Here is a 13958-nt window from a genome sequence, read left to right as displayed (position 1 = left end):
TAAAAAGAAAGTTGATTTATTTCCTTTTTCTGGGTGATTCTACATAAACCACAAAATCACATCAGCCAACAGGATGTGTTCTACCAAAACTTTTAAACTGAAGGTTCCCATAGTGAGTAGAAGACACATCTGTATCCTATATGCCATGTTCTAATGAGTCGTATTCTACAGTTAGAGAGATTTAAAGCATGTCAAGTCTCTCTGTGAACAGCCTGGGGCTGGTGTACTTGGCTGCAAGCCCAGCAGGTCAGTAGCATCATGCTGTTCATTCTGTAGCTACAGTTGGCATGTGCATGGCCAGCGGCCAGTGAGATGTCTGGGCAATTCCTGACCAGGTCTCATGAGGGAATGGCCTTTCAGGCAGCATGTCATTAGGACTGAACTCTGATAGGCTGTTCACAGCAATGGCTTCCTTATACTGTACAGAATCTGAAGAGAGAGGTGACTTTGGAAGATACAGTTCTCCCAAAAGGAGACAGGATGTTAAAGAACATGGTAGGATGCTAAGGAAATAGCACAGTTGATAAAGTGATTGCTGCACAAAAATAGAAGTGAGTCCAGATTCTCAGAACTTAGCATAGAAGTAATCCCAGAACTGAGGAAGTAGAGACAGGAAGACCCCTGGGTCAGCCAGTCTGGATGACTTGGTGAGCTCCAGGTTTAATGATATACCCTGGCTCAAACAAACTAAAGTAGAGAATGATTGAAGAAGACACTTCTTCACACACATGTGCTTCTACCACTGCACGTATGTGCACACACAAACACATGCACACAGAGAAATACATACACACACACAAACACATGCATGCATAGAAATATATGCACACACACAGAAATACATGCACACACACACTAACTCATGCACACACACACACACACACACACACTAACACTAACACATCCACACACAGAAATAAACACCATGCACATATATGTCAGCCACAAAAAGAATGAAGAAAAAGTTTTGGAGAATGAGAAGAAATAACTTATTATAAAAAGCAGAGGAAGGAAATAGAAAGAGGAGAGCTAAGAGAGATGTCCATTTCTGTATCCTGGAAGATTTAAAAAGCAAAGGTCTTCGTGTACTCAGTTCAGATCTCAGCACCACAAAATGGTGAGTGTTAGGACCAGTTCCTGTAACCCTGTGTTTGGGGTGAAAATGGTAAGTCCTTGGTTTACTGAGATACCCTGTCTCAAAACTGATGTAGAGAAGCCATTGGCCCAAGGTTTCTCAATACCAATATCTGGCCTCTATACTTATTCACAAGGGTGAGTACACCCATTCTCCACATCACTCTCAAATTGTGGGATGAGATATTGCTAATTGCCTAAGATTGACCTATATGCAACACATAATATACCAGACTCCTTTTTAAACAGAATATAGTTTTAATTGTTGAGAGTAAAATGTAGAAATAGATCAAGCTGATTTAACGTTCCTAGGGTGAGTTTAGAAGGAAGAAGAGGAGAATCTGGCATTTGCGGTAGTGGAAGGCTCTCGGCCCCATAGAGAAAGGCCCCTGCCATCCTAAATACACAAAGCAGGTAATGGATGACATTTAGCAGTTATTTACATACTTCTTACGGAAAGGTTATGTCAAAACCCAGTGCATATCACACTCAGAATCCTCACTCCTGTAATATTGCCAGCTTTTCCTGTCAGCTGGATTCGGGAGCTTTGCCTCATTGAAGAGGATATTCAGAATGGATTGAATAGTCAGAATATCCTGATCATGTGGTTCAACATTTTTAAAAGTTGTGAATAGAAATGTGGTATTACTGTTGTTGTTGTTTGTTGTTGTTGCTTGTTGTTGTTGTTACTCCATTCAATTACAAGGGACACCTGAGCTTTATACCTCTGCATTGAGCCTCAGAGAGAATGTGCAACAGTTTGTCATCCAACATGGGACTCTAACTGAAGCAAGAGGCCACATCGGTGATGTAGGTAGTTATTTGATCCAGGTATTTAATCTGCTTTAAAAAGGAGGCCCATTCCAATGGGGCAGGTGATCAGCACAATGTCAGATGCAAACACGACTGTGATGCCTTTAAATGGAGTTTTGGGCAATTTTGATCCAGTATGCTGGGGACTGACTGAACCTCATCATGAGTAGCCAGTACTACTAACCACTGAGTCTCTAACTCTCCAGTTGTAGCATTGATTCTCAGTGTGTTGAACACCTGCCTCCTCAGCAGTGTGGCTTCAAGGCCATGCCTGTCATTACTTACAAAACTGTAGTGGTGTCCTTTGTAATTTCATTGCTTGACAAAATAAAGTATTGTGCATTTCTGGAAAGCATTCAGTGTTGGAGTGGGGTGGGCAGAGGGGGGTGTTGGATATCTTGGTTTACTCTTCTCCATCGTATTCCCTTGAGATAGGGTCTCCCGGAGCAGTGAGGTAGCCAGGAAACCCTGACAAGCCCCACTCTCTACGATTAGGAAATAGTCTGCACATGTCATTCTTCTGTATTAGAACTCTCCCAGTTTAAGGGATCATTGCTAGACTTTACAATTACTGACATCCTATATTCTAAACTTCTTTCATCATTAAATGGTTATGTAAAAATCCCTTCCTTGTGCTGGGGAGATGTCTTAGTAAACTTCTTAGCTTGCAACAACAAGGATATGAGTCCGATCCCAATATACACATGAAATAGACTGGGTATGGGGATACATGTTACTAATCCCAACATTGGAGAGTTGGAGATAGGCAGGTCCCTGGGCATCTCTAGCCAGCCAGCCTGGTATATTGGGTGAACTCCAACCAAATGGGACCCTGTCTCAAAAAAGACAAGATACTTCTGAGGAGCAACAGCCTAGATTGCTCTCCTGCCAGTGTGCACACATGCTCTCATAAGTGTATGCACACATCTCAAATACACACACACACCTCACACACACACACACACACACACACACACACACATATGTATAGGTATTTATGTATATTTTTCCTTTCTATGAAAACCCATAGGGAAATTTAATTCTTTCATTGTGTTTTTATTGTTGGTTTTTCTCCTTTTAAAGACACATGACCTGAATCAATGCTTAAAAACTCACTTAGATGCTACCTAGGGTTATTAAATCACTGGGCCAACTAATTAAGGATTCTGGCTTTGGTTGTCATTTTATACATAGTAGAATCAAGGCCCATAGACTGATTAAATGCAGATCTTAAGTAGCACAGCTGGGTGGGAAACTGCTCAGCCTAGTTCCAAAGCTCTTACCTTGGAGAACTGGTCTGCTATTCTGACAGCAAGCACCAAGGCAGCAGTCAGGTGCTGTGTTTGTCTAAGTATGATAATCACCAGGGTTCTGTGTGTAAGAAGGTAAGGATGAATAGTGTAATCCTTTATATCACAAAGCATTAAAAATCTGATAGTCACTGTGAATACTGTTTGCACATGTAGTAAACATTTATATCAGCTGGGGCAAGATGTGAAGAAATACAAGTGTCCTTGGCCTATCACTGTTTCCCCAGCTGGTTGCTGGTGTGCCCCATCACATCTCACTTGTCCCATTCTTCACCCTCCTGCCCTTAGCATCAGAGTCAGATCAGCTCTTTGTAAACCCAGAACTATGACCCTATATTGAGAGCTGTGATGCTTTGGGCATTGGCTGTGTACAGTGTTTGTTTCTAAATTTCTCTGGTTAAGATGAAACTCAAGCCTCCTCAAGACTACTCCTTCTAGCTCTGGGCTGTGTTTGCCATCCTGAGTTCTTTGGCAGCTGCTTCTGAGAGCATGTAGTAGCAACAGTAATAATGTCAAGTCTCCAAGTAGCCATGACCCTGCTGAGTTGCTATCTGCTGTCTGTGTCTTCATGAATACTGCACTTGGCAGAGGCCCATTCACTGTGGTTATTGCTGGGCTCAGTGCACACAACAGTGGCCAAGCACATACCAGGTGCTTGCTGAACACTTCATTAAGTGAATGAAGGATTGAGCACATGGTTCTGCGCTTAGTCTTCCTGGCTGTGTCTCTTACAACTCCCTCAAGTTGATAACAGAACTGATTCTGTAGTGGATTAATGACCCTATGGATTTCAGCTTGGTGCTTGATCCCCCTTCTGTCAGCTCATCTGGTATAATGTCTTTTTTACTACAAGTTGCTCTGAGCTTTGGAATCAAGTTTGCATCATATGTTATTTCCAAACTCTTGGATTTGAAAACATGTGGTTTTTTTTTTCTTTAAAAAAAAAAAAAAAAAAAAGGCCATGCCAAAAAAAAAAAAAAAACAATAATGCCTAGCAATATATGCTCCAACTTTAACCAGAAGGAAATGGTTTGAGCTCTCCTAAAAAGACAAACTCATTCCAAGTCGAAGTGCAAAGAAACACATTAGAGGCTCAGTTTCCCCATCTACAGTGAGGTCATGAATAACACCAACATGGACAGTACATTAATAACCTGCCCACTCCTAGGGTTCCAACTTGGCTTCTTTGTTTCTACTTTGACTAGTCTATGATGTAAAGTGTTACCAAGGTCATTGAAGAAGGACCCAAGGAAGCATGGTCTTAAGGCAGGAAGACAAAGAGCAGTTTATAGACTGGATTACATTATGAAAGAACCCTCTAAACTGTTTAGTCTGTGATTGGCCAGACTGACAGCTCTATTAGCAACACAGTCCAGCAACTCAGGCACCTTGGCATGGGTCCATCCATAAATTAACATGCTATCTACAGAACTTTCAAAGTTAAGGAGTGTGGATCACCCCAACTGCCTAAGGTAAGAAACTATAGTTTACAGTTGTTACTAGTTAGTCATGTGAACGTGCTGAGTGCTGACACTGGAAATGTACCAGACAGTACCAGCAGCAGTTGAGAGGAGAACAAGAGTGTCCATTGCACAACACATGTACAAATATTGGTGAATATGCCAAGCACAAAGCCCTCTCATGGTTTTCACACTGCAGCACGACTTAAATGTTGCCAGCCAAAAATAGTTTTACTGTTTAAAGTTGCATTGAATGAATTAGATTTGTTGAATGACAAATGAGCCATGCCTTGCGTTCAGCATGCTGAGGAAATCTGAGTGGCCAAGGTATCCTTGCCAGCCTTCGATAGCTCATATACTCCTGGGCTGTATTCATGGATCACTGCACACTCGTTGAGGGACTGGCTTAAGAAAAGGATACACAAGTAAAACGTCAAACATTCATTCTTACCTTTTCTCTGTTATCCTTTTCTTTCTAGTTCCACCTTTCATCCAACCTTTTGAGTTCCCAAGATTCTCCATCGGGCAGCGGGTTTTCATCCCATGTGTGGTGGTCTCAGGGGACTTACCCATCACCATCACCTGGCAGAAGGATGGCCGGCCAATTCCAGCAAGCCTCGGGGTAACCATTGACAACATTGACTTCACCAGCTCCCTGAGGATCTCCAACCTCTCCCTAATGCACAATGGGAATTACACCTGCATTGCGAGAAATGAGGCAGCAGCCGTGGAACACCAGAGTCAGCTGATTGTGAGAGGTGAGTGGAGAGATGTATCCCACGTGGCGGTGTTCAATGATGGTGCGTGGCTTGAAATTCCGAGAAAAGAATCAGGGACAGAAATTCACTATTCCCCCACTTAAAAAGAATCACAGCTATAGAAGAATGCTTATTCCTCTAAACTCTGAAACAAACTTATGTTTGTCTAATCTCAATATGTCCAACATATTAGATATATTTGCTTAGAAATATACAAGGGAAGCCTGGGGTCCGGTGAAACAGGTCTTCTGCTGAACATGTAAGTTTCTAAGGAGAAAAGTTTTGTTAGCCTTGATTTTCTTATATTTCTTTCGTATAAAGATCTTAGTCATGTATTTTAATCATTTGGACTGTTGACTGTTGAACATTTATTGGGTTGGATTCGTGACCCAGCAGTTAGGAGTATGTACTGTGCTTGTAGAAGACTGAGTTCTGTGACCAGCATTGGTTCAGTAGCTCACAACCACAACTGTAACTCCAGCTCCAGAAGATTGAGGCCTCTGAGAGCACCTGCACTCACAGACTCCCCCACCTCTAACCCCCTCCCACATAATTAAGAGTAAAATCTTTAAGAAATAACATGTATAGGTACCCTGCACCACAGCTTTTCTACAGAGCTGCACCACAGCAGTGAGTTTACAGATGTGAGACTCTTTGTTCCTCATTTCTATTTAGTGTTAAATGCATCATGGTTTGGGGAAGCCTTTGCAATGGTTTAAGTTAGGATCACTGCCATAGAATCCATGGGTGATTAAAACAGCATGGGCTGGCACATATTAAACACCAGCAGTGATGTCAGTCCTCTAAAGGTGTGCTGGTTTTGCCTCAAGTCTTTGCTTCAGACAACTAGAGTGTGGTGGTGGTTCAAACTGCAAGTATGACATGGCACTAGTTGCCAGCAGACCTGTCAAGTACAGATGGGTGGGATTTACTGATTCTCTAAGGGAGCAATATTCATGTGCTTTGAGGAGGTAACTATGAAAGGAAGGTGTATGTGAATGCTGGTTTTTTGTTTTTGTTTTTGTTTTTGCCCTTTGAAGCCCCCATACACCAGGGTCTCTGTGCATTATTATCTTGAGGACCATTGATAGCAGACTTCCTAGAGCAAAGGTTCTCTGTCCTTCCTCAGTCTGGAGCCATGTCCACTCTGCACCTCTCCTTTTCTGACAGAAATGAATGCATTTCTTCATACTCACCCACAAAGCACAGAGAATGTTGTGCACCCGGGAGTCATCGAGAGAAGCCAACTTCACACAGTTGGGAAAATAAATAAAATAAAAACAATGGACAAATAAGCAACGAACTAGATCTTTATTAAAAATGAACAGAAGATACACATGGCTATGAGAACTAGGAAACCTCTCCTCTTCCCCCACATTTAAAGAGATAAATGAAAATAGAAATCCCCCTTTTTCTCTCCTTCCCAATTCTTCCTCCAAGCAGAACTGCCATTGTTTGTGAAGCGCATAACAGTGCCTAGACTGTCTTCAATATAATCTATTCTGAAGGATCAAGGGCAGGAAATAAAAACAGTGGATAAAAAAGAGCTGGCTGAATAGGTTTTTTTTTTTTTTTTTTTTTTTTAGTTATTACTTGGAATTGTAAAAACAGCAACTGGCATTATTTTGGCCAAGATCAAGGTCAGCAGAAGTAGAACTGATCTCACACTTTAAGTTATAGTGTAGAGTATAATCTCATTAATCATGAACTTGTTCTTCAAAAATTATCATCTGTTGAGCATGTGGTGCATCACCAGCAGGGTGACAGAGCTTTGAAGATGGAACAGGCTGCAAAATCCAGCTACTGTAATGGGAAAACTCAGGGATAACAAGGTGATCTGGGGCAGAATCTCAAGTGAACTGCACCACAGAGGTGCCACGACATTTTTTTTATTAGATAATTTCTTCATTTACATTTCAAATGCTATCCCGAAAGTCCCCTATACCCCACCCCGCCCTGCTTCCCAACCCACCCACTCCCACTTCCTGACCCTGGCGTTCCCTTGCACTGGGGCATATGATCTTCACAAGACTAAGGGAGAGGCCCCAGTACATTAAAGTGTGATTTCTGGTCCTAACCCAGACCCATTAAATGATCATCCTCAGAAATAGATCTATCTCCCATATCTGTGGGAAAGTATTAAATTTTTCTTCAAAATCACTGATAGGTGATTCTCAAGTTTTGCCAAACTTCAAAATGTCACAGGGACCTGTAAAGAAGGCCTAGTTTCCAATCAGCAGCCCATACTGTTATCAGCCATCTTAGAGGAGGATCGGGTCTCACCTGTTCATGAAGCTTACAGGTTGATTCTGACACGTAGTCTATTGGTCTCCTGGGTTTTAACCATGTGATTATTTTCCAAGTCTTTCTCCTTCTTGACTAGAGACTAACCAGGGTGGTGACATACACTGATTTGCCTTTTTAAAAACAGACAAACAAACAAACAAACAAATAGTTCTTTGAGAACTCTGTACAATGTTCTCATTGTAAATGCCTTATCTACCTCTTCTCAACTCCTCCAAGATCTACCCACCCCTTCCCTACCTACGCAAATTTGTGCCTTTTTAAAAACATCCTCCAATTCTAATTTGTGATGCCTATAGACTCTTAGATATGTGGCCTTTCACTAGAGAGTGGTCAGCTTACTAGGAGCCAACTCTTAAAGGAAACTGACTGTTCTCTTAGTAGCTATCAATTGATAGTAGCTCCTTAGCTATGAGTAGAACTTTATGCCTACCTCCCCTCTCCATACTATTTCTTTGCTTCTTGTTTATGGGACTCGTGAATGCTGTCATGATCACCATGAGTTAATATGTGTAGCTGGCCGGTTGCATTCAGAGGACATTGTTTCCTCATGTTTATCTACTTCCTCTAGCACTTCCTCTTCCACAATAATCCTCATCCTTGATGGAAGGAGCTGTTATATAGATGGCCCAATCAGAGCTAAGAAGTCTTTGTTTCCTATTCTCTGAACCTTGATGAGTGGAGGCTCTCTATGTCAATCACCATATACTGCAAATAGATCAACACAGAGACCACAAGTGATCAGGCTTCTCTGATGGGAGTTGAGAGATACACAGGTCTGTGGATATAATCATAACTCATTAGGAATCAGTTTAATATTATACCCATAGTTGACCCAATAACGATGCTATGTATGGGTTTCATCTTGTGGGGTGAGTTTTTAATCCAATCATAAAATAGTTGGTTACTCCCACAGTATTTGAGCCACGATTGTCCCAGCTGGTGTGTCTGCCAGTCATTATTGTAGCTCACAGGATTCATAGCTGGGTAGGGTGACAATTGCTTTTCCCCTCTGTTAGCATTCATAGCACTTTTAGCACAATAAATGCTAGCCATGAAAGGTGAGGCTTCCAGGTCTGTATCAGATTGATATTTCCATAGTCTATGATTCAAATATTTGGTGTCTTCAGTATTAAAGTCTTACTATCAAGTTCTGAAGGGCAGCCAATAGCAAGCCTATAATGTTTGTGGGTTTGTAGAACCACTCCAAAAGAGGTAACTTGTTCTTGGTACTATGCTTTTTGTTTATTAGCTATAGTGGGGACACAGTTGTCATGTAATAGCATAACTATATTTTAACTCATTTTTATATGTACGTATCTATATGTGTTATATATGCATATATTGTAGGAAGCTTCAACAGTATATCATACTATATTGTTCCATGAAGGTTTGGCTGAGCTATAAAGCAAAGGGAGTAATACTCAAGATCTATTTCCTAGTAACACCCCTTTACCAGCCTTGTCCCCTGCCCTTTAAGCACCACAATATCCTAAAACAGCACCCACAGCTGAAATTCCAGTGTCCAAAAACATAGCACCTGGCAACATTCTATATTCCAACCACAACACACACATTTGCCTAATATAGAGGGAGTGAGAGTTCCACAGGCCCTGTGATGAGGGGACATGGGTGCAAACCTAAGACATTCCAGCTTCCATTATCCACCTAGTAATGTCATAAGATACACCCATAAGGTCTCAACAACATGACCACATAAACATGAGCTGAACAAGGTCAACAGTAGACATCCAAGTGGATGGGGGAAAGATCACAAAGCCTCAGCTATACACAAAGAACTTCAGGAATGCTGGGGTGAGATAAAGAATCCTCCCCAGAGAAAGCACATCAGCTGGTTGTCTCATGCCAAATGGTTGATCCTGAAGACAAACATATAAATAACATTATGCAGACTGAGCAAGTTATATTTAGGAATATATATATATATATATATATATATATATATATATATATATATATAGTTGTTATATATAGCTGATATATAGTTGCCATGTGTGTGCATGTATGTATATGTATAATATTATATATTATATATTATGTATTGTAGTATATGTTATATATTATATTATATGTTTTATATATATATAGTGTATGTGTGTGTTTAGTGGTTTAGATGGAGGAAACGACAGGAAGAAATGATATTATAATTTCAAAAAATTTTAAGTGAAAAAAATATTTCCCGAAAAAAATATTCTGATTTAAAGATTAAAATTGAACTAAAATATAGAGCTAACCAGTTTGGGAATTTATATCATACATTTTTCATGATAGGTAATTGTCCTGTCATAAAATTAACTCAACTAGTTTGTAAGTAGCGGCTGGGTCTGGAGGGAAGCTCTGCAGTTAACAACACTGGTTGTTCTTGCAGAACACGCGTGTGCATTTCCTAGCACCCATGCAAAGGCTTACATCTACTGGTAAGTCCTTCTCCAGAAGCTCTGATGCCCTTCTGGCCTCAGTAGGCAGCGCATACACACAGCCCATAAATATGAATGCAGTCAAAATACACATAAGTGAAAAACGAAATCTGATGAGAAAAAAATATCTAGCAACCCTGCAAGAAACTAATGTCAGGGTCCTTGCTGGCTGCTTTTCCTCCCATTATTTCATCAAAGTAATGGCTAAAATGAAAGAACCACAAATGTGGAATATGTAGCTCTCTAAGCACGCTCTTTTTCTCTAAGTCTTTATCCACGACAGTCTTTCCAAAAAAAAAAAAAAAATCTTCCCAATGATGCTTTGTGTCTTTGTGTCTAATTTTACTTCATTGCTCCCTTCTTCTACGGTTCAGCAATGATGCACTTACCACACATACTTAGCGGACCCTGGAATAGTCCCTGAGGTGACAGAAACTCATCCAGATCAGTAGGACAGAGATAGAGACAGGTCAAGCAATGTGGCAAGCATTAAACCATCTGCTGAAGAAGGAAGGAAGGTCACATGCATTGAGTTTAGTGGATATATGCACTGCATCCTAAAAGGAACAAGGGAGGGAATCCTGAAGTTTTAGCAAACAACAACATGATAGGATAAGAGCAAGAAAGGCTGAGGTTGGGAAATCCTACTGGCTCTAAGGGAGGGAGATAGGAGAGAGCAGAAGGTGCTAATTGAGATATGTAAGGAAAGTCAGCTGCAGGGTTAACTTTGCTTCACACACTCGAGGTCCCGGGTCCTAAGAAAAATCTCAAGGTCATAGGAATTAATTATTAGCATGAGTCACTAGAATGAACTGAGCTGGATGCCTACAAGATGAAAAGCAGAGACACCTGGTGGTGGCTGCAGGAAGGACTCAGGGTGGGGATGGTTTACATAAGGTTCTTTGATGCCCTTAGTGACCAGTTGTGTGGAAATCAGTGTGAGGAGGCATGATAACACTCCTCCCCAAGGGAGCAGCCAGCTCACCACTGCAGTGGGGAAATTAAGACTCTCTCTGCTCACTGTCACTGTTTAGATAGAAATCCACATGCAAACTGGGGCCTTAACCACTAACGACAGGACATGACCTAGCACTCGGTTTATGAAGGATCTAAGCATTACATAGATGAAATACATCACATGAAAGTATCTAAAACACAGCAAATTACTCTGTGCCTTCTACTTTAATCTTTCACTGGAATCAAGAAGTGCCTCTCTTACACACTGAGGAGTCTTGGTCTGAGATGTAGCTTGGGAAATGTCAACATAGAATGGGTGGTTTAGAGGTCTTGAAATTGCCTGTCACTGTGAGGGTGGTTTGGGAGTCTTGGAGTGACAAGCTGTTAATTACAAGAGCAAAACATACCTTGATAACAGGGAGATTGGTGTTCTAGATATGACCACAGAATTCACAGAGGAGTGAGCTCCATCGCCTTGATATGTAAGCCAGTTCAGGAAGAAAAAGAAGGTGCAGATGTGATGCTAGAACTTTCTGAAGGCTGACCAGGCCCACATTTCTGTATGTTCACCATCTGGGTGAGCTTGGAAACATGTCTGACTTCTCTGAGGCTTGACTTTCTCATCTGCATAGCTGGCATAGTGGGGTTTACCCTATGACCAGGGATTGTAAGGAATAGTAACCTAAGACTCTTCCTGATCACTGTCAGAGAGAAATCCTGTCACTGTTCAGAGATAAATCCACATTACGAACTGGGGCCTTAGCCATTAGCTACAGAACTCAAGCTGGCACTTGGTTCACGCACGATCCAAACATCAAATTGGTGAAATTCATCACATGAAAATACCAAGAGTTTTGGCTGGAGCATATGGTTACTGGAAGAGGCCGTAGCTCCCCTAAGAGCAGTGAATGTCCTGAATGTGATCAAAATGACACCCAAGTCCCTGCACCTGAATTCTTTTATCACAAGGTGCAGAGCCTGATATGGGAGACAGGCAATTAGACAAGCAATACCTAGCAGTTGTAACAAAGGCTTGGGGAGTGGGGTTTGGGGAGGATTCAGAGAAGTCTCAGTCTCCACTAAAGCATCAGGAAAGGTACCTGGTTAAATTAGCTTTCAGCTGAGGCAGAAGAAATGACAAATAGGAATGCATCAAACAAAGGCACAGAAGGGAGTATAAAGACTCAAGCAAGACCATCCTGAGAACTAGTGAATGGGAATAGCTTTGGAATGGCTTCAAAAAAGCCTGCAGGTATGGGGCGGGTTTGTGTGTGTGTGAGGGAGGTTGCTAAGAGCCTACAAAGCAGTGTAGGGACCTGGGCATGGCCAAGGGCCCGTGAGAGCATGTGATGGTTTCCCAAGCAACCTTTACATTACTGGGTGGAGAAGAGATTCAAATGGGGCACTGGTAACAGAAATGACACCAGGCATAAATGACAAATGGAGATCATTTGAGATAAGAGACAATATTATCCTCACCTTACATAGCTTTATTTCTCTTGAGAGCAGAGTGCAATCAGAACTGGCTGCAAACCACTTAGTTGAGATGTAAATCCTGTATTCCAGAGAAAGAGGAAAGATGAAGGAAGATCAAAGAAAGCAGGAAGCAGTAAAAGTTGCTTTAATGCATGAGCTGCCATTGTGGTCAGCTACAGCTCCTTCATACCCGGTGCTTTCTAAGGAGCCATTCAGAACAAGGATTATTAAAGGATGACATCTGGACTGGCAGCCTTAGGATCACCTGGGAGCTCATAAGAAAGGCAAAGCTCAAGACTCCACCTCAAACCCATGAGGTTCCCATCCTCCATGTGATGGGATGTGTTAAGATGTGGCTTAGTTATGTGCTCGGTGATATATATTTTCTTCAATGTTGTCTGAAGTAGCACTGCATATGAATAGTGGATAAAACTGAGCCATTAAATATTCTCTTTCCCATAAAAATTCAGAAGCCTGCTCATTTGTGTCTTGGGATTTTATGAAAGCATGTACCAATATGGGACTAGAAGAGGGGATTCTATTATAAGAGATAAAAGTCTACTTGGGGAACCCACAGGATATCCTTGCCAGTATCTAAAAATATTCTTGATAATTTAGGAGGATTATTCTACCAATCAAGGGACCATTTCCATCTATAACTATATTATCCTTACCATGTGTTAATAGCCCATATAGACATTTTTGATTCATTTTTGAGCATATTTTTTTTTAAGCTTAGAGCCAAGTTGAGTAGAGGACTATGGATGAGTGATAACTGAGAATGTGTAGCTGGGTGTCTCACCCAGTGAAGAAGCAGCTCTTCCTCTTGGCAGAATTAGCTACAGATTTGCCTCTCATACCATGGACAGTGAGTCTAGTATGATGTTTAAAATTTTGAATCTACCCTGATGGTTGTTGATCATCTTCATTAGAAAATTTGGGGTGGGGTGGTGGTACATATGGTGGAACTCCTTGTCATCCTTCAATTTGGGAGACAGAAGTAGGAGGGTCAAAAATTTGGGGCCAACTTGAGCTATATAGCAAGACATTATCTCAGAAAACTCTAACAACAGAAGCTGGAGAGATGGCTGAGCAGCTAAGGACACTGGTTGCTCTTCCAAAAGACCCAGGTTCAATTCTCAGCACCCACAGGACAGCTCACAATCATCTGTTATTCCAATTCCAGGGATCCCATGTCCTCTTCTGACCTACTTGGTCAGTGCACACATGGCACGCAAGCAAAATGCCCACAGATATAAAATTTTTAAAAAGTAATATTTTTACAAAGGGAAGGGAAAAAGAAAGAAG

At 41.4% G+C, this 13958-nt stretch overlaps 1 protein-coding gene across 2 annotated transcripts in view; it reads left to right on the top strand.

Moving 5' to 3' along the window:
* Positions 1–13958, top strand: part of Dscam (DS cell adhesion molecule) — a 580573-nt gene that overhangs the window by 355645 nt on the left and 210970 nt on the right. For both annotated transcript variants that reach the window (XM_085832094.1, XM_021184771.3), the window contains exon 9: positions 5197–5475. In XM_085832094.1, the coding sequence (XP_085688220.1) occupies positions 5197–5475 (279 nt within the window). The remainder of the gene's footprint in view (positions 1–5196; positions 5476–13958) is intronic.

Source organism: Mus caroli, unplaced genomic scaffold (assembly GCF_978045245.1).
Source record: "Mus caroli unplaced genomic scaffold, Mus_caroli_1 scaffold_17, whole genome shotgun sequence".
Lineage (NCBI taxonomy): Eukaryota > Metazoa > Chordata > Mammalia > Rodentia > Muridae > Mus > Mus caroli.
This window is presented reverse-complemented; position numbering and strand designations above follow the sequence as displayed.